Source organism: Acartia tonsa, chromosome 10 (assembly GCF_053477335.1).
Source record: "Acartia tonsa isolate MP-2025a chromosome 10, ASM5347733v1, whole genome shotgun sequence".
In the NCBI taxonomy this organism is placed as follows: Eukaryota; Metazoa; Arthropoda; class Copepoda; order Calanoida; family Acartiidae; genus Acartia; species Acartia tonsa.
The window spans coordinates 21,844,755-21,870,818 of NC_137269.1; the positions used below are offsets into that span (position 1 = coordinate 21,844,755).

Consider the following 26,064-nt stretch of genomic DNA (forward strand, 5'->3'; position numbering starts at 1 on the left):
AAACTTATATAGTCTATTGTGGATGTATATTAATTTATTGTTTACTTAATTTCCTGTATATTATCATGTGTTGCATCACATACAACAAGAAAACTATAAGAGCATGGCTCTTAAAAGAAAATAAGAATTGTAAAGGAGGGTTTCATTAATTAAAGCAGTGTGTATTTCTGAATAAGTTTTTTGTTTCACTAAATATATATTTTTCTAAGCTTATTGTTGATGCAATACTCATCGATTATTGAATTGTTTAGGTTTCTAACTTATGGTGTAGAGCAAGGTATTGTCTCTCAATCATTGTCACAATTTCTCCTTCAAAAGTACAATCTCCAGCTAGACAGGTAAAAGTCTCCATCCCTCTCCCCCCCCCCCCCCCTCAAAAAAAAAGAAACGTACGGGTAGGGGGTAAATGGTTGATTATTACCCAAAATGTAGCGTTTAGGGTAAAAAAAATTGGGGTGAGGGGGGTTTAAACAAATGTTTTGGTGCGCATTGTGATTATGCAAAATCCCCCTTCTCTTCCCCCCCCCCCTCCCCCAATAAAAAATAAAGCTTAGATGTTCTTACAAAGTATTTCATAATTATCAATAAGAGCTATCCGGTAAAGACACTACAAAAAAATTAGTTTTTCTTTTTCAGTTATTTAGCAAGAATGATTATTGATAAGTGTGTTGTGAATATTTCTCCTCAAACACCGATACAGCAAGTTTTAGATAAGGTATTCTATTTGGCGTTTTCACTCAAAGTTACTTGTTGAGCACAGAAATCCTGCCTTTATTTTCTAAATTAATTGAAAATAGGGCGGAGGGTATTTTTTTACTCCTTTAGGTTTAATTAGGCTAATTTTGATACTAGGGAGCCCCGTTAGGTTAGGTCACCACAGCACAGATTAGTTCTCACTAGCACAGATTGGGCATAGGAATTTAACCTGTCAACTGTTTGTCTGTCTAGCGTCTACTTATTGACGTATTTAAGGTATGACGTAGTTTTATTTATTACAGAAACTTTTAAGAAATAAAATCTTTTTAGTCTAGGGTAAGGAGGGGTGAAGTCGGGTGTTTTTTCGGTTGGGGTAAAAAAAATTATTTTTTTTCGTCCGACCAATAAGTACCCTAAAAGTACCCTAAAAATTTGATTTATACTTTTTTTGTAGGCAATTTAATAACGAACAACTTTTATTTTATGATTTTTTCTGTCAGTCGATTAGAACATGGAGAAAAATGTCATTTAATGAAAGTGTGTCGAATATTACCCGAGATTGCCCCGCTTTACCCTAGATACAATTAGGAAATAAACAGTATTTATTTTTGGTAATATTTAGAAATAAAGAGTGATTAGGTAGTCTTTAAGGAATAAAGGGAAGGTAGAGTTTACATAATAACATGTTTAATTATTTAAGGTTGTAGAAGAAATACCTGTAATTCTACTGGAAAATATAACAAGGAAAGATTTAAAATATTTAAAACGACCAAGCTAATATTGCTTGATTCACTTCTACAAGAGATGCGATTGATAATGAGTATTTTTTACTTGAAATATATTTCGGAATGATGAAGTAGACTTTTTTCTTTTAAATTGGGTTGAGAAAGATTTATAACTGAATAGTTTTTTAAAACAAAAGCGTTTTGTATTTAAGGATGACAACATCCATAAAAGCAAATCTCTAACGAAATTGTAATTAAACACTGAACAGGGTAATTTTTTCGCATATTATCCGTAAAGTTGTGTGTTAGAGTTTTGTCTAATGCGCTTATTAAGTCGAAATGTTCTTAATTTTGACCTTTTCATGTATATACATTAGATCAAAATTATTAACAGTTTGACTTAATAAGTGGATTTGACAAAATGCTAGCACACAACTTTACGGATAATACGCGAAAAAATTACCCTCTGCTGCAAAACTGCTTAAATACAGGATACATAAAAGGACATACTTTCATTTTTAGGATTTGATTATAGAGAAAAGAGATGCTCTGCTTATAATATTGTACCTTTTGTCCTCAGAATCGTTATTCTAAAAATCAGATGCAATGATTCTGAATAAGATGATTATATGTTTTAAATGGACGTTCGGACTTACTGGTAACGATTATAGATTTGCTATGCTTTCTAAATCGTACTTAGCTCGAATATCAGCAGAGCTAATCACAATTCTCCCAAAATAGAGTTAATGGATGATGGACGAACACACAAAGGGAATTCTAAAGTAACTTTGCTACTTAAATATTTAATTCTTACTTAGTGAGAAATGTGAAACAATTGCAGAGTATGTTGACAAAGAAAACAATTCTTTTACTGTGATAATTAAGGTAATCACTTGGTCAATATGCAACAGACAACCAACCTGTAGATTGCACGACCTTTTTCTGGCAGTCCTGACTGTGCATGGTAATAAATTGCGCCTATTAATAAGCCATTTCATTACTATAAATGTCCCGCACCTGACATAGAACTTTCAGTAAAATGTAATATGGATACCTAAACTTTTTAAATAAGCATTAATGTTGTCAGATCGTCCCTTTGTTCGAATGAAAGAACGAAGGACTAAGTAAATTATATATTGGATGCTCAATGTCATTGCTACAAGGAATCTTAGCCAAAAGTTTCAGCTGTATGTATTAAGAGATATAAGTTTTCCGGAATTGTAATGTAGGGAGTAGATTTGAAATCTGCATCAAATTTTAAGGATTTTTTATAAAATTCGTTTTTTGTATAATTCTTTATCTAAAAGCGGAAATACAAATTAAGTTAATTAATTTTGGCATCTGTGATTGGTGGATTTAAAAAATCTGCGCTCTGATTGGATGTCGTACATCATTCAACCAATTAGAGCGCAGGTAGTTTAAAATCCACCTATCCTATTGGTCAAAATTAATGAACTTAAAATGTATTTTCGCTTTTAGATAAAGAAGGGGGACGTAACTGAAGCTTTTTTGATGCAGGGGGGGGGGGTTTTCTCAGGAACCACTTGATGAACCGTGTAAATTTTTTGGACTTAAGCTTTTATGGGTATGAACATCTTATGGTTTCAAAGTCAACCCCCTACCCCCACCTCCTAGCCCCACGGGGCTCAAAAACTAGTAAAAATGAACCTAACCTTAATTTTCTCAGAAACCATTTGACCAATAGGGATGATTTCTTGAACCTAAGCTTTAATGGTTATTACCTAAATTTTGGTTTAGAAGTCACCCCCCTGCCCACAACTCCTAGCCCTCCGGGGCTCCTAAAAACCCTAAAAATGAACCTAACCTTAATTTTCTCAGAAACCATTCGACTAATAGAGATGATTTCTTAAACTTAAGCTTTTATGGTTATAACCTAACTTCTAGTTTAAAAGTTACTCTCATGCCGCCAACCCCTAGCCCTCCGGGGCTCAAAAAACCCTAAAAATGAACCTAACCTTAATTTGCTCAGAAACCATTCGACCAATATAGATGATTTCTTGAACCTAAGCTTTAATGGTTATTACCTAAATTTTGGTTTAGAAGTCACCCCCCTGCCCCCAACTCCTAGCCCTCCGGGGCTCCTAAAAACCCTAAAAATGAACCTAACCTTAATTTTCTCAGAAACAATTCGACTAATAGGTAGAGATGATTTCTTAAACTCAAACTTTTATAGTAATAAACTAAATTTTGGTTTAGAAGTCACCCCCCTGCCGCCAACCCCTATCCCTCCGGGGCTCCAAAAAACCCTAAAAATTGACCTAACCTTTATTTTCTCAGAAACCATTTGAACAATATAGATGATTTCTTAAACTTAAGCTTTTATGGTTTTAAACTAACTTCTATTTTAGAAGTTACTCCCCTGCCGCCAACCCCTAGCCCTCCGGGGCTCCAAAAAACCCTAAAAATGAACCTAACCTTTATTATCTCAGAAACCATTTGACCAATAGAGATTATTTTTTAAACTTAAGCTTTTATGGTTATAAACTAACTTTTAGTTTAGAAGTTACTCCCCTGCCGCCAATCCCTAGCCCTCCAGGGCTAAAAAAAAAACCCTAAAAGTGAAGCTAACCTTAATTTTCTCAGAAACCATTCGACCAATAGAGATAATGTCTTAAACCTAAGCTTTAATGGTTAAAAACTAAATTTTGGTTTATAAGTCACCCCCCTGCCGCCAACCCCTAGCGCTCCGGGGCTCCAAAAAACCCTAAAAATGAACCTAACCTATATTTTCTCAGAAACCATTTGACCAATAAAGATGATTTCTTAAACTTAAGCTTTTATGCTTATAATCTAACTTCTAGTTTTGTAGTTACCCCCCTGCCGCCAACCACTAGGCCTCCCGGGCTCAAAAACCCCCAAAAATAAACCTAACGTTAATTTGCTCAGAAACCATTTAATCAATAAAGATGATTTCTTAAACTTAAGCTTTTATGCTTATAAACTAACTTTTGGTATAAAAGTCACCCCCCCCCCCTGCCGCCAACCCCTAGCCCTCCAGGGCTCAAAAAACCCTAAAAATTGACCTAACCTTATTTTTTTCAGAAACTATTTAATCAAGAGAGATGATTTCTTAAACTTAAGCTTTTATGCTTATAAACTAACTTATAGTTTAGAAGTCACTCCCCTGCCGCAAACCCCTAGCCCTCCGGGGCTCAAATAACCCTACAAATGAACCTAACCTTAATTTTCTCAGAAACTATTTGATCAATAGAGATGATTTCTTATACTTAATCTATTATGCTTATAACCTTACTTTTAGTTTAGAAGTCACCTCCCTGCCGCAAACCCCTAGCCCTCAGAGGCTCAAAAAACCTTTAGAAATGAACCTAACCTTAATTTTAAAAATCAGCATGTTTTAAATGGGCATTTGGACTTTCTGTTAATAATTATATAGAGTAGCTACGTTTTTAAAATTGTACCTAAATGATATAGAAATTATCATGCAAAGTTGAAAATCAATAGGACAATTATAATATGTCTAAAATAACGAAAAAAAGCTAACCCTCACAGACCAAACCTAGTTAAAGAAAAGCTTTGCTTTAACAAAATTTTTAATTAAAAAAGTATAGAGTCCCAACTCTTTTCCCATAACAGATGAAGTCCAAAATATCTTCTAAACTGAAATTTAATTTATAAGCATAAAAGCTTAAGTTTAAGAAATCATATCTATTGATCAAATGGTTTCTGAGAAAATTAAGGTTAGGTTCATTTTTAGGTTTTTTTGAGCCCTGGAGGGCTAGGAATTGGCGGCAGGGAGGTGACAACTAAACTAGAAGTTAATTTATTAGCATTATAGCTTAAGTTTAAGCAATTATCTCTATTGATCAAATGGTTTCTGAGAAAATTAAGATTAGGTTCATTTTAGGGTTTTTTGAGCCCCATAGGGCTAGGGGTTGGAGGCAGGCTGGTGACTTCTTAACTATAAGTTAGTTTATAAGCATAAAAGTTTTAGTTTAAGAAATCATCTCTATTGGTCAAATGGTTTCTGAGAAAATAAAGGTTGATCCCCGGAGGGCTAGGGGTTTGCGGCAGGGGGGGGGGGGTGACTTCTAAACCAAAAGTTAGGTTATAACCATAAAAGCTTAAGTTTGAAAAATCATCTCTATTGATCAAATGGTTTCTGAGAAATTTAAGGTTAGGTTCATTTGTAGGGTTTTTTTGGAGCCCCGGAGGGCTAGGGGTTGGCGGCAGTGGGGTGACTTATAAACTAGAAGTTAGTTTATTAGCATTATAGATTAAGTTTAAGCAATTATCTCTATTGATCAAATGGTTTCTGAGAAAATTAAGGTTAGGTTCATTTTAGGGTTTTTTGGAGCCCCGGAGGGCTAGTGGTTGGAGGCAGGGGAGTGACTTCTAAACTATAAATAGTTTATAAGAAGCTTAAGTTTAAGAAATCATCTCTATTGAACAAATAGTTTCTGAGAAAATAAAGGTTAGGTTCATTTATGTTTTTTTTTGATCCCCGGAGGGCTAGGGGTTGGCAGCAGGGGGGTAACTTCTAAACCAAAATTTATTTTATAACCATAAAAGCTTAAGTTTAAGAAATCATCTCTATTGGTCGAATGGTTTCTGAGAAAATTAAGGTTAGGTTCATTTTTAGGGTTTTTTGGAGCCCCGGAGGGCTAGGGGTTGGCGGCAGGGGGGTGACTTCTAGACCAAAAGCTAGTTTATAACCATAAAAGCTTAAGTTAAAGAAATCATCTCTATTGGTCGAATGGTTTCTGAGAAAATTAAGGTTAGATTCATTTTTAGGTTTTTTTTGAGCCCTGGAGGGCTAGGGGTTGGCGGCAGGGGAGTAACTTCTAGACTAGAAGTTAGTTTATAACCATAAAAGCTTAAGTTTAAGAAATAATCTCTATTGGTCAAATGGTTTCTGAGATAATGGTTAGGTTCATTTTTAGGGTTTTTTGGAGCCCCGGAGGGCTAGGGGTTGGCGGCAGGGGAGTAACTTCTAAAATAGAAGTTAGTTTAAAACCATAAAAGCTTAAGTTTAAGAAATCATCTCTATTGTTCAAATGGTTTCTGAGAAAATAAAGGTTAGGTTCATTTTTAGGGTTTTTTGGAGCCCCGGAGGGCTAGGGGTTGGCGGCAGGGGGGTGACTTCTAAACCAAAATTTAGTTTAATACTATAAAAGTTTGAGTTTAAGAAATCATCTCTATTAGTCGAATGGTTTCTAAGAAAATTAAGGTTAGGTTCATTTTTAGGGTTTTTAGGAGCCCCAGAGGGCTAGGAGTTGGGGGCAGGGGGGTGACTTCTAAACCAAAATTTAGGTAATAACCATTAAAGCTCAGGTTCAAGAAATCATCCCTAATGGTCAAATGGTTTCTGAGAAAATTAAGGTTAGGTTCATTTTTAGGGTTTTTTGAGCCCCGGAGGGCTAGGGGTTGGCGGCATGAGAGTAACTTTTAAACTAGAAGTTAGGTTATAACCATAAAAGCTTAAGTTTAAGAAATCATCTCTATTAGTCGAATGGTTTCTGAGAAAATTAAGGTTAGGTTCATTTTTAGGGTTTTTAGGAGCCCCGGAGGGCTAAGAGTTGGGGGCAGGGGGGTGACTTCTAAACCAAAATTTAGGTAATAACCATTAAAGCTCAGGTTCAAGAAATCATCCCTATTGGTCAAATGGTTTCTGAGAAAATTAAGGTTAGGTTCATTTTTAGGGGGTTTTTGAGCCCCGTGGGGCTAGGGGGTGGGGGTAGGGGGTTGACTTTGAAACCATAAGATGTTCATACCCATAAAAGCTTAAGTCCAAAAAATTTACACGGTTCATCAAGTGGTTCCTGAGAAAACCCCCCCCCTGCATCAAAAAAGCTTCAGTTACGTCCCCCTTTTACAAAAAACGAATTTTATAAAAAATCCTTAAAAGAGGACTATCCACGAACGAGAGCACATGATTCTAAGTACCTTCCAGCATTGATCCTAAGTATTTTCTTTCAGAATATAATAGGACACCATGTATTATTAATATATTGACGAGAAAATTTATGTTTCACCATGTTTTTTTTAGGTATTTTAATTGATTTTGAAAACTTTTATGAAGCGAATTCTTTTAATAAAATGGATATTTGATGTTACATATGCGAATACTCGTGTTATATAGATTGTAAATTAATCCATATTAGCATTAATTTAAACATACATATGAGATATAGTAAATGTGCTTTTGAATTTTTTAAATTTTTATCATTTGACAACATGGACAATTAAAGACACCCCGAACTCAACAAAACGTTTGATAGAATTTTAACGAAAAATGGTGGACATTTTTTTACTTTTCTTCAACTTGAAGTGGTGAAACACAAATTTTCTCGTCAATATATTAATTATTGATAGTGACCTATTATATTCTGAAAGAAAATACTCAGGATCAATGCTGGAAGGTACTTAGAATCACGTGCTCTTGTTCGTGGATAGTCCTCTTTGATGCAGATTTCAAATCTACTCCCTACATTAAAATTCCGGAAAACTTATATCTCTTAGTATGTATATCCTAAATAGCAGCCGAAAAAATCTCATTTTTCGCATACGTTTACAAACAGACAAACAGATGATGAATTAAAAATTAGCTTATTGGTGCTGTGCTTGTTGTGGACAAAATCTACGCTTTCAAACAGAGTACCTCGTTGAGCACTAAATCCCCCCTTTTTCCTTTCTTTTTTTTTGAATAAAGGGCAAATTGTTTTCACTCCTTCATTGCTCAACAGGGACTTTGTGTGAAAGTACCCTTAATCAAGCTTCTGTTCTAGGATGAAGATAAAGTAGAATATAGCCTCAAAATTTGTATAACAGATCCAGGTGAGCCCTGGGGGGGTTGCGGATGGGTAGGGGGCCACATGGGTGTAGCTTTTACTATTTTAAGACTAGAGATTTTTTTATTAGCAAAGCAACGATACAATTCACATTGATTGTCTGTCTGTCCTTGAATGGATGTATATTATTGGTTGAAAAGTTTGGACATTAATAAATAGTACAAGTGCCTACCTAAAGTTTTAAACCAACAAATAAGATAAGTTGTTTAATATTTGAGGTACATTCCAAAGTCACCTACTTTCCTGATATTTTCCACAGAAAATAAGACCTATAAAACACCCGATCTTTGAGGGATGAAAATAAAAAGATAATTTTGGCGTTACAACCCCAACTTAGTTGAAAGTCACTAGTTAGTAGTGTTCCTAATTGTCTTTGTCATTTCAGATGAACTTATCTACTCAAGGCTCGGGGAGATTGTCAACCATCCGGCGGATAAAATTCAACTAAAATGTTTTGCTAATTCGACAGGAAGATAAAAATAGAATAAACTTATTACACAAGAGCATTACCGATAGACTGACAAACCAAGTAAATTACATATTAACGAGTGATTTTAACGTGACCCTTTCAGTTGTTTTGTCAAGCGTTTTTTAGTTAATTTTACTAGATCACTATGAATTGATGAAATATATCGAAAAATCATCAAATGTTTTGTTGAGTTCAATGATTAAATAATTGCAAATTGACAACCTTTAGCTAAATATATGATAAATATAAAATAAAATGTGTCTGAACATTTTATATGAAGGCTTCACTTTAAAGTTGTCCATATCGGTCCAGCGGTTAGCGAGATCCTTTTGTATACAGACAGGATCATAAACAAACTTTTATATTAGGGTTGGGCCGGATATCTGGCCAACGTTCGATATCCGGCAAATTACCGTATATTCGACCGGATATCCGGCGTCAAAAATCAGCCGGATATCATGTAACCGGATAGTTTTAATATCTGGTATCCGGCCAGATATTGAAAATGACCGAATAACCGACCGGATATCCGGCTAAACCCTATTTTATATTAAGATTATCTATTTATCTTTCTAGCCGTGAGCTTAGTACCTGTTACAAATCTATCGACAGTTTTGATTTCTATGCATGAAAATAAGATTCCTAGAATCTTCAAGGAACACCTTTTTTTAAATTCTCTAATAGGAGATAGTTTTGTAGTCTTATTACAAAATATTGACCAATAGGAGATAATTCTGGACATCTAAAGAATACTGACCAATAGGAGACAGTTTCTTGTCACATGAAATATATTGACAAATGGGAGAAAATTTTGTAGTGACATAAAATAAATTTTGACCAATAGGAGACCATTATTATGTCACATGACAAAATATTGACTTATAAGAGATAGTTTTGATGTCGTAGGACTAAATTCATTACATTGACAAATAAGTTTTGCGTTATTCATCGAAGTGTCATTATGAGCACAATCAACCCCCAATTATATTTTTGAAAAATTGAAAATAAATGGGGGTTGGTGGTGTTTTTTTATCTATTATTTTAGGCCAGGTTATATTGTGCTATATTACGGCAGGGTTAGGGCACTATAAGCCCCTGCAGTTGTCAGCAAAGAAAATAAAACTACCCCCCAATATTAATTTATTTCAACGCAAACAACCAGCAATTTTTTTATGACTGTACTCTAATTATTGATCAAAAGAGAAAGAAAGGTTATTTTTTGTTGTTAGATAAAGAAATTGGACCAAACATTAAAAGATTTATTGAACAATAAAACACTAACTTACAATATTCAGGTAAAACAAGAATGGCAACATCCATAAAATTAAAGCTTTAAAATCAGATGGTAGGACTATCGCATATCATCAGTTAGTTAACACATATAGAGTGTCAGAACTTAGATTTGTATGTCTAAACAAAATTTTATGTAAAGGGAACTATCCACGAATGAGAGCAAGTGATAACTATATTTTTAGAACATACTTTGTTTATTACACTTTACCTTAATGTCGAAGGAATTATTAATCTAAAAATCAAATGAATAGGTAGGATATTACCTTATAAGATTTTTTTTGTCAAACTTTTAAAAACAAGGATGACAACATCCATAAAAGCGAAGCACTGAAACGGTAGGACAAACGGACATTAACGCTTGTATATTGTCTGAACTGAAAAATCAGAATATAGAAGTATAAGAGTCGAAGCAAAATTATAAGTAAATTTGTTGAAAAACTGCTTGATACAGGATAATGTTTATGGACATACTTACATTTTAGGACTTGATTATAGAGTTGCTTCGCTTATAATAATGATCTTTGATGTTCCAGGAATCAATATACCAAAAATCAGATCAAACGGATAATTAGATCATATAAAAGATTTGTTGTTAAAAAAGTAGAAAAATCAACATGTTTAAAATGGACGTACGGACATTCTGGTAATGATTATAGAGTTGCTACGCTTTCTAAATCTTACCTAACTACTACAGGAATCATCATGCAAAGTTTGAAATCGATAGGACAATTCTAACATGCCTAAATTAACGAATAAAAGCTATCTATCTCGGACGGACGGACGGACGTACGGACCGACCTTAATTATAGAAAAGCTTCGCTTTTAAAAATTGTACGTAATCTTTTTAAATTTAACATTGGACCTTCTGGGTACGATTACATAGTAACTACGCTTTCCAAATTCTACCTAACTATTACAGGAATCATAATGCCGAGCTTAACATTCTACATACCTAAATTAACTATCCGTTACGGTCGGATGTACGTTCCAACCTAATTACCAATAGAAAAGCTTTGCTTAAAAAGCCTGATAAGATTCTCTAATTTGTTGGCTGAAAATTTTGGGTATTTTTTTTAAAGGGGGACGATGCACCAACAAGTTTTTTCAAGTTTCTCCTAAAAAAAATTTTAGCTTAACCACGATTATTCAATATCCATGCTTATTTGTAGATGTTATTCTCCTTGTAGGTATTGCAAATGAATCATTATTTCCACGGAGCTGAGAAAACTGAGGTAGAAATGAAAGAATCAGATCCGACTGTAGAACAGATGCTGAAAGCTGTCACCAGGAATATGTGAACACATTATCCTATAATAGTCCTTAAGATCTCGCTAGCTACTGGACCGATATAGTTCTCCTTTACCGATAGGCTTCTTACATGTCCAGCTAAGGTTATGTTATAACTGTATTTGGAATTGAGGTACCCTCACCTTCCCGGATTTTTTACTTATAAAACCATTTGAAAGAGGGTCGACCTACAAATAAGTGTTATGGTGGGGGGGGGGGGGGTCTTTGCTCGACAAGGCTTTTATGTGAAACCGCCATAATATCAGAATCAGAATGTGTCCATCAATATCTTTAGAAACCTGAAGGAAAATTTATTAGATCAAGATTTTATGGAGCTTGTCTATATGCAGAGGGGAAAAATTGTTAAAGGTAATTACAGTGTGGCTTTGAAACTGATTAATATCCGTTGGAATAGAACTAGTTCTGAGCCATACTGAAAAATCATGTATCATATTTTAGACAATTTTAAAACGGTTAAAAAATACAAAATCAATTTATTATTGTAGCAGGGGTGTACTATATTCTGCACAAGTTTGTTTGCCAAAGAAAGGGAGAAAATATTTTTATCACTCCTTATTGTTTCATTCCCCCTTCCACAAAATTTTATCCACCCCCCCCCCCCCCCCCCTGTAGTCGGTAATCATATTTAATATATATACACCCCTGTATTGTAGTGCTACCAGGACCGGACCGAATTAGCAGCCATGTGAAGCTCCAGGCCAGCTCTGGTGGCTCCAGCAATGCAAACAACCTGGATCTGGCCGCTATCAGGCTGACTGCTCCAACTGCCGCTCATCAGACAGGTAACCTTTATTGTTTAGCTTTTGTTTTTAAATTGAAGCTTTATTATTTTGTTTTATTAAATTTTTGGTTGGTTCGTATGTAACAGATAGCTCTCAATTTAAACTTGTTTGGACTATTTCGACCTCCAATTCTAATTACTAGAGATGCTAAAAAGTTGTCAGTCACCGTTTTTATAAGATTAGATGAACTGTCGGATAGAATAATCCGTCAAACTGAGAAATGATTTTCTAGCAGACGAACATATTTGTTTATGCTTGCAACATATGAACTAGTCCAATTAATTGACGAAATTTTGAACTATGATTTACCGAAAGATAGCTGACTTCTTTTAGCCTAAAGGGGAAAATGTATGAACAGGAACAAGAGATTTTAGGCAACCTCCAGTAGTGATGTTATGTTAGACATTTATTTGTTGAATATTATTATTTTAAAGTTAGTATGTTTTTCAACCTATTTAAAAAAAATACACTATTCTAAGACATGAAGATATATTTCGATTTTAGCAATCATTTTCAATTCATTTTGTCTCTTGTAGAAGTGAATCAAGCAATATTAGCTTGGTCGTTTGTTAAATTGTGCTAATTGAACAACTAAATCTATCAATTATTAAAAAAATGTTTAAATACAAAAGCAAAATTTTGAAGCATGTGTCAGATATTAGCAAAATGGATGATAATTTGATTACTACATCTAACAGAAATCTAGTATATTAACCAATAAATGTTTAACATCACTACTGGAAGGTGCTAATCATCACTTGCTCTCGTTCGTGCATAGTCCCCTTTGCTTATTCTTATTGGTCCAATATACTATCTTAATAGGCATTTACTAAGTACTATTAGAGATATTCTTGATCTACAATATTTGTTTTTTTAGGTGTTAGAGTTCTGTCGTGCTACACATTCAAAAATAAATTCTTTAACATGACGGGGTGTCCGGGTAAGTACTTTTAAATATGGCCTATCATTTACAAACATTATTAAAACTCAGGGATCTTAAGGGATAAGTTGATGATTGACAGGCGAACGGATAAACTTAGTTATACTTTGTATTAAGGATACTAATTACTTCGCCCCTAGCTTTCAGGGGAGGGGGGGGGGGTGTAAGGTAAGAATAATAGCCTAAAACCACCTCATTACATTTTTAAAGCTTCATTTGTGGTGACAATTTCAGAAATCTTAAGCTTCAGACAAACAAAACCTTACTATTTTATATAAACACATAAAATTAAAATAAAAATAAACTTCTTATATTGATAGGACTTATTTTGTTGCCTGAATCAGCTACAGACCTTGACACACACATCAACCAAAGTTTGGGTAAGTTCAACTAGACAGACGTACAATACATACCAAAATTACAGAGTAGCTGCGCTTTCAAATATCATCAGCTAGATCGTTAGGGATAATACAATGGAGGATAAATTTATAGAGAAGCTATTGTACTATTGCCGTTGTGTGATTTTCTCGGAGGCTATTTAAGATAGGTGACTGAATTTTTTTTGTGAAGATTCTCTATACCAAGCAGAACTCGGTTTATATTTCACTATGTTCATCAGTTAGTTATGCTACAAAAATTTAAATATTAAACATTTAGGTATGGATCATGTGAAAGGTGCCGTTCGTTATTTTTCCCCAATTTATTTTTATTGATTTATGATCACTGAACATCTGCTCTTTAAATCACCTAGATCATATTTCCATTCATGATTATTGTGTGCTTCGGTATATGAAAATTTTTGGCGCTATCAGACAAAGAATCCTTTTGAGCACTGAGGCACCTTACACCCTAATTTAAAATAATTTGAAAATAAGAAGGTGGTAGTTTTTTATTTGTTTATTAATTTATGTTAGGTTATATTGAGTAGGCTTACAGGGTTAGGACCCCTGAAGGGGTTAGGCACTGGAAAAAAAACTAATTTAAAAATAAGGAGATGTGGTATCATTTAAGTAAAACAATAGAGGGGAGGGGGGGGGGGGTAAATTGTATGTCCCCATCGACTTTTAATTGGGACTTTTAAAATCAACCAATAGTCAAGTCACAGAAAACAATTTGTTAGCAGACGAAAAAGGTCCTCATCAGGGGGATCCAGGAAGTAAGTTGTCAGGTTATACATCTAAATATACATATAGATTTATTGTGTTATCAGTGCTCAACTGGCCACTAGTACAAAAGCACCGAAATATTGTAATACTTGTTTTTAGGTAATGTATCCATGAAAAGTTTTGAAATTCGCCAGAAGAACAGTGCGCCATCTCAACTGACCAGCCAACAATATTTACAGGTACATCCATGACAAGTTTCAAATTGATAGGACACATCTTACATGCAAAATTATCCGCTAGTAAACACAACAATACTAATATAGATTATATGAAAATTGACGTCAATAGGTTGCTAACTAGGATTGGATATCGCTTATTGGTCATTTTGAGATGGTGGGTAATGTATAGTTATTTCAGCCAACTACAAGTTTCAATTTTGTATGAGCACATGATAATCTGGTGTAAGATCCAAGAAATAATAAATCCATTAATACTATACTATGGTTGTATCTCTTCATTGTACATTACAAAACTAAATCAACAAAACAACAAAATATTTTTTTTAGGATGCGCCAGTTTTAAAGAGGCTGCAAGGTGTCGAGTTTGAATCTATTTTGGCTATTCAAATTTAAGCTTGCATCAAAATCCCAGTAGAGAAGATATTATGACATTGACAATGAAGTTTAAAACAATCTTCATAACACATGTTCCTTCCTTCCATTAATAATAAGCACAACTTCTGAAAGACCCTGCGGTGCCCTAACTTTGCGGGGCTACCCAGTATCCAATATTACCTAACCTTAATAACAAAGAAACCAACGAAAGATAACCCCCCACCCCCTTATTTTTAATTAAAAATTTTACCTAGGCTTTTCATTTTTAGAAAAAAGTCCTAGAATGGTTTTAGGTTATTTCTTTGCTTTTCCCTACTACTTTGCATACAATTACATAGCCCCTAGAAGATACCCCCACATAATTTGAAAATAAATTTAAATAGAAAAGAAGGGGGGGGGGGGTAGTTTTTCGTTTGTTGGTTTATTAATTAAGTCAAGGCTAGGTTAATTTGGGTATCAGGTATCCCCCCCAAGTTAGGCATAGGGAAAATAAACTAATCCTCTCTTTTATTTCCAATTAATTTTAAACTAAGATGATGAGGAGCTATTAGTGTAAAAAAAGCACCGCTAAAAAAAAGAACCTGGACAGACTAGTTATCTATAGATTTTTAACTACATTTTTCTTTTCTTTTTATTATTATGTAAAATAAGTGCCTAACAGTTTAAATTACAGATTTTATAATTTTTATCTGTTCAATATTTTGTAAAAAAATTGCTCAAATAGTTACAGATTTTATGAATTTTTATCAGTTTAATATTATGTAAAACAAAAGTGATTTGTTGTATAAATTGTAAGAACTAAAGTGCATAAATTAAATACATAGTTTCATATTTATAAACTAGATTTTTTATGTTTGTGATTACAATTCGTTTAATAAGAAAACGCAGCAATAACAGGCTAGCAAACGTTGTATAAAAGTAACAAGATGTTTGTCTGTAGCTCGATGATTCCCTTATACATAAAAGTTTCTCATGGGTCTGAGATGGTTATTGTCAACTATAATTTAGCTAGATGGAAAGTAACTTTGGAGAGATTGTAATTTTGTCTTCTCCCTTGTTTTAGCTTAAATCTTGATTGGATTGTACAATCCATTTGTCCTTACGTCTGAACGACCCTTGTCTGAAAGTCCTTTTTGTATAGGAATACTTGACTAAACTTTTGCTGTTTGATAGAAAATAATAATTATATGTAACAAACTTCAAGGTGAAATATGTTAAAGTGGCGAAGAACAGACATTTTTTTTGTTAAATACTTCATTTCCGCTAGGTGTCTCTTTGTACTAAACATTTTTTTTGTAAGAAAAATAAAAAAAGGCATTATGTACTTAGTTATTAGAGAGGATTAATTTGCTTAACTACGAATTTTAATGTTTTTTTTATTTCATCTAAATTCTAGGTTTCTAAAATATTAAAAACTAGCGGCTACGCATCCTAGAGGCCTCTAAGGCACTTGAGGAAGGGGGAGTTGAATTGGATAACTCAATTTCTTAGGTAATTTAGATTTTTAAAAGAAATTTGGGGGGGGGGGGAAATTTTTTTCTTTTTTGGGGAGTGTGAGGTGCCCGGCCCGCCCCCCCCCCCCAATTTTTATTTAGTTAAAAAATAAAATTGAAGAAAAAAAATTTGTGGGTGGGGTAATTTTTTTTTAGGGGCGAATTCTCTTGGGAGGGTGGTGGTACCCTCCCCCTAAATAGTTATAAACCTTCCCGGGGCCTATGAGATGCTACCTTGTTAAGGAGAACCCGATCGGTTCATTGGTTAGCGAGATCCTTCGTTACAAAAAAACAGACAGACATCGTTCTACTTTGTATTATAGACTAGTGGCTTCGCCCCTAGCCTCTAGGGGCTTCGCCCCATGAGGTAATGGAAAGTCAACCATCCAGAATAATTTTATGGTTATATTTTCAAAAAAGTTATTCTTTGCCGAATTACTCTTTGGTAAAATTAAACCCAGGTTGTGCGCCGTATGCACAAAAATTTCGATTCGTAAAAATTAAACCAGGTTGTTCACCGTATACACAAAAATTGAAAACTCTCCTCTGTAAATTTTATTTAATACCTATAATTGCTACAATTTTTTAAAGATGTCAATTTTTAAAAGTTACAAAAAGCCCAAAATTTTTAAGGGTGAAATTTTTTTTAGAATAGTAGAGCCCAATATGTTCAGCAGTTACTGAGATTTTACAAAAAATGTAAAAAAAAAAATTTTGGGGGGTGACCTTTTTTAGTTTTTTGGGGGGGTTGGGGGTGTCCCACCCCCCCCAGGAAAATAGCCCAAAACCATCACAGGACAAGTAGGTATAATCCCTGAAGAGTAGAGCCCAAACGGTTCAGCGGTTACTGAGATCATAAGCTTCAGACGGACAGACATCAAGCTATACTTTGTCTGTCCGTCCGTCCGTCCGTCCGTCTGTCTGAAGCTTAAGATCTCGGTAACCACTGAACCGATTGGATTCTACTCTTCAGGGTATATACCTACTGATCCTGTGGTGGTTTTAGACTATTTGCTTGGGGGATGGGACACCCCCAACCCCCCTAAAAACAAAAAATTCTCCCCCCATTTTTTTTCTTATTGCAGAAGATTTCCTTGGTACTTTTTTTTGCAGGAGATTTCCTTGGTCCTTTTACGAATTTCACCTAAATTTTTTTTGATCACCTCTTGGGGCAAAGTCCCTAGAGGCTAGGGGCGAAGCCGCTAGTAGATTAAAAGGCATTTAGCAGACCATTTCTGTAATGAAACCACCAGCCAATAGGAGAGGGACAAGAGTAGAATTTTAGCAGACCAACATTATTAACCAATCAGAGGCAGATCCGAAAGCTCTAGAAAAGCAGACATAAGGGTATTTTATTTTATGAACGGCGTTATAAAGCTGTCTTTTAAACTTTTTAAAAACTTAGACATTTTACGTAAAATTTATTTATTTTAAAAATTGTTGAAAAAAATATACTTTAATTTATTAAAGCTAGCTTTTTGCAATAAAAAAAAAATGCTGACAACTGATAACCAATAAGCAGACAAAAACATCAACTTTCAGCCAATCATATAAATAGTTGTGGCTCAGGGAGGATATTGACCAATAGGAGAGTCGGAAATAATAATGTTGACCAATAAGAGAGTTATAAGTAATAATTTTAACCAATAGGAACCTTTCCCGTGTATGTAATTGAACCCGGTGTGTTAATCTGACGTGTGTGTCACAACTTAACGACACTTTCAGGCTGAAAGAATTTTAAGGCATCTCTTTAGTTTTTAAGTGAAAATGCCTTTAATTTGTTATGAATCCATTATTTTTTATTAAATAAAAGTTATTTTTATTTTGAATTTAAACTTGTAAGAATTATCTTTATGAATATATCAATCCATTTAATGCATGATTTGTTTGATAAATAAGGACATACTTAAATATTTAGTTATATAGTTGCTTCGCTTATCATTATGTTTTATTGTCCGAGGAATCCGTATTTCAATAATTTATTGAATTAATTGATATAAAGTAATATTTCTGAAAAAAAACGGAAAAACTTCATATTTTAAATTGATTTTCTGAGTGATGAGCTGTTAATTTTAGTTTTAATTATTGTTATGTTTCAGATAATGGTATAATCAGGAGTTAAAGACTTTGCTGGTTTTAGTCCAGTTATTTAGATGTAAATACAACTATAAATTTTACCAAAGAAGATGAACTTACTATACTTACTGCCAATATTCTATTTGCTGAATAGCTCCGAAGGATTAAATTCTGAAATTGGATCATTTAAGGATGAGAAATCCCAAGCCCAAAGCTTACAGGTTTATTTAATTGTTTAGTGCTCTTTTCTCTCAGTTATACAGTCATAAAGGATCCTCTAAAGCAATTTGAGATGTGGAAGTTTTCATTCATTTGTTAAGGTCTAAAAAATAATTTCTAGTCGTTCATTTCATTGATTAGATATCAATCTGTCAAAGTAGTAGGAGGTATGATTGTCGGTTTATAAATTTTTTTTTCTTCTAAGGTCTCAATGGATAATCGAAAAAAAACATACTTATTCAAAGGAGCTTAGTGCAATAATATAGCCCAAACAATCATGAGACCACTGTTAGCTTCTCTAAAATGGAAAACTTTTTTATCTTAACTGACACAACAAAACCTTAAATCTTTTATAGGAGCGAGTTGAAAAGATGATACAATTGACGAGAAGAAAAGGTTTTGTCCTGCTGGACAGTAAAACATTCAAAGTGAGTGAATATTTTATATAACTTAAAGATTCCCATGTTATTTTTTAAATACGCGATGAGTGCTTGAAATATAAAGTACTGTTGTATCTAATTTTTATATACCTTATTTTCGTATGCCCTAGGCAACAAAGGGGGGGGGCGAAAGTGACACTTTTTGAAACCAAAACTAAAAGTCAAAGGAACTCAACTAAAAAAAGGGTTACAGGTCTGACATTTTGCATGGCAGTTGCTTTATAGGGGTACAATATGGAACTGTGAAGAAACGGCGGCGCAACCGCCGAAAACCGCCGAAATAAGGCAACAAAAATTACGTTGGTTTTCGGCGGTTTTCGGCGGTTGCGCCGCCGTTTCTTCACAGTTCCATATTGTACCCCTATAAAGCAACTGCCATGCCAAATCTCAGACCTGTAATCCTTTTTTTAGTTGAGTTCCTTTGTTGACTCGTAGTTTTGGTTTCAAAAAGTGTCACTTTCGCCCCCCCCCTTTACCCCCTAATACAGGGGCGTCATATGCACTCTCCCAACATTTTGAGGTGGTAGACTGCATAATGTATGAATTAAAGCATTTGATTCTAATAAATAGGATGAATTTTTGACATGTCATACAACTAAATATTAGGTATACAACTATACATCCGCCCCCATCCCCACTTTATAAAATACCCAATATAAAAATTGTACCCCTTTCCCTTCTAGTTGAATTTCAACAACCCCTTAATTCAGATTTTTAACCCTCTACCGTCCTCAAATAAAAATAGCTTTGACCTTCTTGTGCTGCTTGTAAACGTACTTTTGATTGTTTTACTAAATATTATAACAGTTTATTTTAATTTACAGGACCTTGTTCGGAGTAACCCCCGAAATTATTCAGTTGTTGTAATGTTTACTGCCCTGTCTGATAGTCGAGGCTGTATTATATGTAGACAAGCCAGCGAAGAGTTTTATCAGCTTATTATAAGCTCTAGGTAACTAATTTTGTATTTCCAAATCTGTTGTTTCTATGCTGATAATGTCTGATATGTTTAGTGTTTACCCTTTTTAGTGTTAATAAATATATACCTATATTCCTTTTAAAAATATATTTATTATTTTTTTAGCACTTAATAATATCAAATTTCATACAAAACATAAAAAAGTGTTAACATAATATTTATTTCAACTTTTTTATTTACTCTGAATAAAATCGTAACTTTTCTATAACTTGTTAATTTTTATTTCAGTCATGCGCCTTCCATGTTGACAAATCGGTTATTTTTCGGAGTAGTTGATTATGATGAAAATTCTGAAATCTTCCAATCCTTGGGACTCAATAGTGCTCCGGCATTTGTACATTTTCCACCCAAGGTAAACATTTCTTTTATTTCACCTTTTGAAAAAAGTTATTTTTTTTCTTTAGCAAATTAAATTTTTAACTGTTTTCTGGTAATGATGGCCTTAGGAACCTTAATATTAGTAGTCTCCCATAAGTTTCTTTCTCCTATTTTTTTTTTATTTTGATGCCCTCCTCCTGCTATATGATAGTTATAAAGTCCTTAACAAAATTGCATGATTATATAGATATTTATTCAATCGAATTTTAAATTTTTTTTGCTGAAAGCATTAGAAAATATTTCAAATGCAGTACCTACCCAATTAGCTGTTTATATGATAAACAAACAATTCTAATGTTGTCAATATTTTTTTTGAACTATTCAGTTATTTAATTAAAGGGTAAACCAAAGAAGCGAGATCATATGGACATCCAACGTCTAGGTTTCCTATCTGAAGTTCTGGCCAAATGGATAGCTGAACGGTCAGACGTGTATATACGGATCTACAGGGGGCCAAACTATGTTGGAACTATGGTTCTGATAACCTGTTTCGGCGCTGCCGCAGTTCTTATTTATTTAAGGTAAAGTTAATGTTTAACTGTTAATAAACCTTGATTGAATGATCGAAAGGAGTAGTTTCACGAAATGCATTTGAACTTAACTTAGTTAACCGCATATTTTTTCCTAGTTAATGGGTTAAACTACATTTATATAGCATATATTTGAAATGAATTCAATTTTCTACCACGTAGTTTTTAAAATATCAAGACTTGAAAATTGTCTATTTGTGATATATGCAATTTAAAAAGACGATTTTCAAGTCTTGATATTTTAAAAACTACGTGGTAGAAAATTGAAATTCTTTCAAATATATGCCATATAAATGCAGTTTAACCATTTAACCAGGATAAAATATGCGGTTCACTAAATTAAGTTCAAATGCATTTCGTGAAACTACCCCCTTAATTTAAGGCTAAAAATATTGTACCAAACCTGCTCTACAATATATGGAGTCCTTAAGTCGTAGGTTTATTTGTAGTTACTTCAAATACGAATATATACTAAATATATTTTAAAGCAGCGTATCTCTATCGCACACTTACAAAAAAATTATCTGTAGTTATCTATTTATCACCAATAAAGTTTTGCTGCTATTTTTCACTGTATTTGTTTAAATTTACATTCATTTAATAAGTAGGTACTGCAATTGAATTTCTTTATTAATGATTACTGTTTGTCATCTAAAATGTTATGTCGTAATCTTGAGACTGCAGTGTAACATACGGCATTGTCCATATTTTATTCAAATGAAAAAATCACACAAGAATTATTTTTTTAGGAGAAATAACCTTGAGTTTCTGTTTAATCCCAACACCTGGTGTTCATTCGCCATCTTGTTTGTTCTGTTTATGATCAGCGGACAGATGTGGAATCATATTAGAGGTCCACCCTTTGTATACTACACACAATCGGGTAACTTTTTCGGTCATTTACCACAAAGTGCCTGTCGAGCACTGAATTTTTACTAAATTGAAAATAGGGGGGGGGGGGGGTAATTTTTTTTCTCCCTATTACTTTACCTGTAGTATACTCAATATAACCTAGCCTATGAAAGTAATAAAAACAAACAAAAAACTACCAACCGCCTTCCATCATTTTTAATTTAAAAAAAATATATATAAAAAACAGGGAGGTAGGGTTCGTTGTTCATAAATAATGGTCCTACAGTTAAAACACACCAGACCAGATTCAAATACACATGGATCTCTGAATAATCCATAGTTAACTCGAGCTTTTCTATCTAAATATAATTTCGCTTGTTTCATCTATGGTAGATAAATGTAGAAAACATTATCTATAAAATCCTCTTCATGGAATTTATGATACGCATTTCTAGACATTTAATTAAAAAGATAATTTATATCAATCATATTAAAATTACCATTAAAGGTTAATTTTAAAAAAGATACCTACATGTTCACATCATAGTTAACTTGCATTTGCAAAGTTACGGCCTCACTACTGGCCGTTAGTGGATTTGCTTCCAAGATTTAATGAGGAAAAACAAATATTTTTACTTCTTAATGAATATGTATCTGTTACAGGAGGCGTGGCATATGTCCACGACAGCAGCCAGGGCCAGTTTGTATCAGAAACATACTTTGTTATGATGATGTATGGTCTTGTTATCCTGGGAGTAATTCTGCTCTGTGAAGCCGGCACTCTTGATGGGGAAAAGTTTGTGGAAGCTACTGGACCAGGGGTAAGATTTCTTGTTTTGGAGATGCTTATTTGCAGGGTTGGAAAAACGCGGGTTTTTAAAACTAACATAACCCAGTGGGTTTTATGGATTATTTGTGCTGTGTTCAATAAGGATCTAAAGGGATAAGACAATGGCCGATAATTTGATATACCCCCAATACACCCCCAATGATGATACACAAAACCATCCCTTCTGTATATGAAAATTAGTGGTTGAAACGTTTGAATGCTCAAGTTTAAGAACTAACAAATCTAAATCCTCTATATTCCCCAAAGTTGTTAAGCCAACGAAAAAGAAAACTGTATTATAAAACTTTGGGTACTAGTGTAATAAACAGCCCATTGTCCCCTCTCTCTCTCTGTTTATAGTATTCTAATGCTTAGTTCTGAGATGCAACTAAATTGTTTTGTTGGCTAGGTAGGTATTAGGTTTCCATTTGGGAATGTGATAATTCAGTGGAAGGATATAAAAAAATCAAATCTTAACCCTAGCGGAGTACGGCAGGTCAATCCCCAATAATAATGACTCGACATGTGTTGTGAAAAACTCGAACCTATCATCTGACCAGGAAGTTAGTTTTCTATCATATTTCAAAGTATTGTTAATCTATTTTGTTTTAAAAAACTTTATTTTTAGTTTCGACGGATCCAAGTATTCTTTGGGCTAGGCCTTCTAGTGTTCTTCTTCAGCCTTATACTTTCAATGTTCAGGAAAATATCCATTTTTAAGCCTCAAATTTAAGTAGCAATAATTAATTTGATTATCTATAAGTAGCGCGGCAAGTTTTGACAAAAAACATTTGGGTATATTAACCCTTTTGTGACATCGACTCTTGAGAGCGTTTCGTCTCATTTTTACAGGAGCTTTTGATAGGATATTTTAGGTTAGGTGATTGTCTGCAGGGTTAGGCAATTCGCCCCGCAGTTTTCTAGAAATAGGAGAATAGTTATTGTGAAAATACGACGAAACTCCCCTTAAGAGGCGATGTCACGAAAGAGACTATACCTAAATATTTTTTTTTATAATACTTACCTTGATTATGGTAGCGTAAAGGAGTTTTTTGGCAACTTTACTGTGAAAAAAAATCAATATCAAGCTAAGCTTTTTTAACAAATCCTATTGATCCAGTTGTCTCAAATATTTCATTTAATAAGAGTTCAGCTGAAACCCATTCAAAAATCAATAAATACAATTACTTTTTTCTCCTTTAATTTGCATTTATTAAAATATATTGTAAAAATGAATATTTTTACCAGGAGTAAAGCGGGAGGCTATCCATATAGATTTCTGTTTAGATAGATAAAATAAACAAGGAATTTAAATTCAACCTTCATAAATAAATTACTTTCGTTCGGCATTTAGAATATTCTCAACAAACTTTTTAAACAATTTTAAAGATTTACCTAGTTAATTCTTCCTTGCGTTATTAACAGTGCCAAATTTTATTTGTTATTAAAAATAGAATCAAATTCATAAAGTTAAAAAAAAAGAAATTTTTAAAACATATTTGCTAAAGTAGTTCCATGGAATTATATTACAAGATTCTAGTTACATAGAAATTTTACTACTTAAAAGTTACATACCTAGGCATTTCTCTCAAAAGAATTACTATCAGTTACAAAACTAAAACTTTTTATCTTTTTAATATGTTAGATCTCATTATTTGACAGAAAAGGAAATGAGATACCAAAGGTATTATAAAACACTACTCATGAAATTACCCCTTCTAGTATCTACATGTATTAAAACTCAAATTCATAGTTGTTAGGGATTGCAATCCGTCAAATTTTTGGACCGGATTCGGATTCTTACAAGAATCCGTCAAAAAAAAATGGCGGATTCCCGCGGATTCCGGATTCTTATTTTTGGCGGATTCCGGATTCGTATTCCGGATTCTAGCAATATTTTAAAAGGCCTTTTTTTAAACAAAAAAATTTAAGTGCTACATATTTCCTAAAAATTAATGTTCTTGGCGTTCTCTATAATTCACTTCCGAGAATCGAACCAGATTTTAAAAGATGATGATAATCTTTGCCTTCAAAAAGGGGGAGTTGAAAAAAAAAACTCAAGACGCTAATTTTAGCCTACCAATTAAGTATCCGAATCCGCTATTAAAAAACGGATTCCGGATCCCGGAATTGGATACGGATTGCCAACCCTAATAGTTTTATTAAATACTCGAGTCTACCAAAAATGAAAAATGTTGTAAGTAACCCTACCTACCTAGTCAGAAATAAGAAATTATGATCTCAAACCGGCTGTTATGTTATGTATTATCTAGTAGTTTTCAGTGTTAAATGTTCAGTATTAACTGCTAGGAATGGGACAATAAAGGCTTTTTTAATTTACATTCCCCCAAAAAATTTACAATCTTCCAAGACAGATTTTCATGCACAGACTATAGGGGGAACATTATTTAGCGCCTATTGTTTCATCTCTCTCGGAATCCCTTATTTTCATGATCTCGTTACAGAGACTCTTTTATTATTAATTATGTGATATTTAGTAAATGTTCTAGTCATTTGTACCCGTATATGTATCATGTATGTTATTGTTTAGTCTTTCCATTTTATTTTAAGATTAAGGGTCAACTAAAAGTCTTCAAATATTTGTTTTTCTATGAAAATTTCAATCAATTTTTTTATTTTCATTTATCTTGACATAGACCCACTAATGTTCTTTATTTTACCGACTTTAAAGGAGATTAAATTTAAATCATAACCATATTTCATAATTTACATACATACATACATAATTAGTTAAATTATATCATGAGATATGATCGTTTGATATGAACAAAATTAAGTTTTCTTGTGTACAATTCTAAACTAAAACATTCCTCTAGATAGGTATCATTAACAGTTTACTTATTTTTATTTGTGTTAATGCTTACTTTACATTCAACAAGTTAGTTCAATTTTTTTTTAATTAGAATTTATTATTTTAGAAATTAAAGACAATAAGAAAAAGCATATAGAAATCTTTATATGATACGATAATATGTCATTAGGAAATCTTTACAATAGTCATGTCACCTGTTATTGACAATTTTATTTGACGTATAAACTTAATAATAATCTTAACTGAATTATTTTCAGGGTTTTAAGTGAAAACAAGTTAGTGATACATAATAAATTTTAAAATGAGGACGCTTTCAGTAGTTGGAGTTCTGCTATGTGGTCTAGTGTCTGGCAGCTATGGGCTGTACAGCAAGGGGGATGCAGTTGTAGACCTTACACCTTCTAATTTTGATAAACTGGTAAGCAAATATTATTTTAGTTCGGTCTTTTAAAATCTTTAATATCTTAGAATTAAGATTGTAATTTACATTTATACCCAAAGTTTTATCAATACGTTATTTTATTTGTTGGTTAAAATCTTTGGATATTATAATTAAATCTTGGTTGGTTTATCAATCAAAGATTGTAATCTGAGTTTGTGTATCATGTTCGTCATGTTATTTGACACGCTTAAAAGGCCCTTACACTCTCATAAATTCGCACACAATCCCAG

The 26,064-nt window shown here is 33.3% G+C and overlaps 4 protein-coding genes across 6 annotated transcripts in view; 3 read left to right on the plus strand and 1 right to left on the minus strand.

Moving 5' to 3' along the window:
* The window catches only part of RpS24 (ribosomal protein S24), a 133,687-nt gene extending 121,015 nt beyond the window's left edge, over positions 1-12,672 (minus strand). For all 3 annotated transcript variants that reach the window (XM_080173978.1, XM_080173977.1, XM_080173976.1), the window contains exon 1: positions 12,631-12,672. The gene's annotated coding sequence lies outside the window, so the exon portion shown is untranslated. The remainder of the gene's footprint in view (positions 1-12,630) is intronic.
* Positions 1-15,602, plus strand: part of LOC145329636 (uncharacterized) — a 50,364-nt gene extending 34,762 nt beyond the window's left edge. The window contains exons 21-35 of the mRNA XM_080173963.1: positions 252-338; positions 637-715; positions 1,397-1,438; positions 2,238-2,306; positions 8,189-8,237; positions 8,637-8,718; positions 9,295-9,374; positions 9,948-10,015; positions 11,201-11,299; positions 11,594-11,669; positions 11,975-12,103; positions 12,981-13,043; positions 13,364-13,423; positions 14,309-14,388; positions 14,716-15,602. Of these exons, the coding sequence (XP_080030089.1) occupies positions 252-338; positions 637-715; positions 1,397-1,438; positions 2,238-2,306; positions 8,189-8,237; positions 8,637-8,718; positions 9,295-9,374; positions 9,948-10,015; positions 11,201-11,299; positions 11,594-11,669; positions 11,975-12,103; positions 12,981-13,043; positions 13,364-13,423; positions 14,309-14,388; positions 14,716-14,781 (1,129 nt within the window). The 3' untranslated portion in view covers positions 14,782-15,602. The remainder of the gene's footprint in view (positions 1-251; positions 339-636; positions 716-1,396; positions 1,439-2,237; positions 2,307-8,188; positions 8,238-8,636; positions 8,719-9,294; positions 9,375-9,947; positions 10,016-11,200; positions 11,300-11,593; positions 11,670-11,974; positions 12,104-12,980; positions 13,044-13,363; positions 13,424-14,308; positions 14,389-14,715) is intronic.
* CaBP1 (Protein disulfide-isomerase A6 homolog CaBP1) overlaps positions 1,463-26,064 on the plus strand; it is a 31,538-nt gene continuing 6,936 nt past the window's right edge. The window contains exons 1-2 of the mRNA XM_080173966.1: positions 1,463-1,498; positions 25,648-25,810. Of these exons, the coding sequence (XP_080030092.1) occupies positions 25,694-25,810 (117 nt within the window). The 5' untranslated portion in view covers positions 1,463-1,498; positions 25,648-25,693. The remainder of the gene's footprint in view (positions 1,499-25,647; positions 25,811-26,064) is intronic.
* Positions 18,355-25,649, plus strand: LOC145329639 (dolichyl-diphosphooligosaccharide--protein glycosyltransferase subunit MAGT1-like). The gene is made up of 9 exons (XM_080173967.1): positions 18,355-18,553; positions 18,908-18,979; positions 19,816-19,943; positions 20,199-20,322; positions 20,688-20,869; positions 21,628-21,761; positions 22,394-22,551; positions 23,188-23,258; positions 23,805-25,649. The coding sequence occupies exons 1-9, from the start codon at positions 18,443-18,445 to the stop codon at positions 23,848-23,850; spliced, it is 1,026 nt and encodes a 341-aa protein (XP_080030093.1). The 5' UTR covers positions 18,355-18,442; the 3' UTR covers positions 23,851-25,649.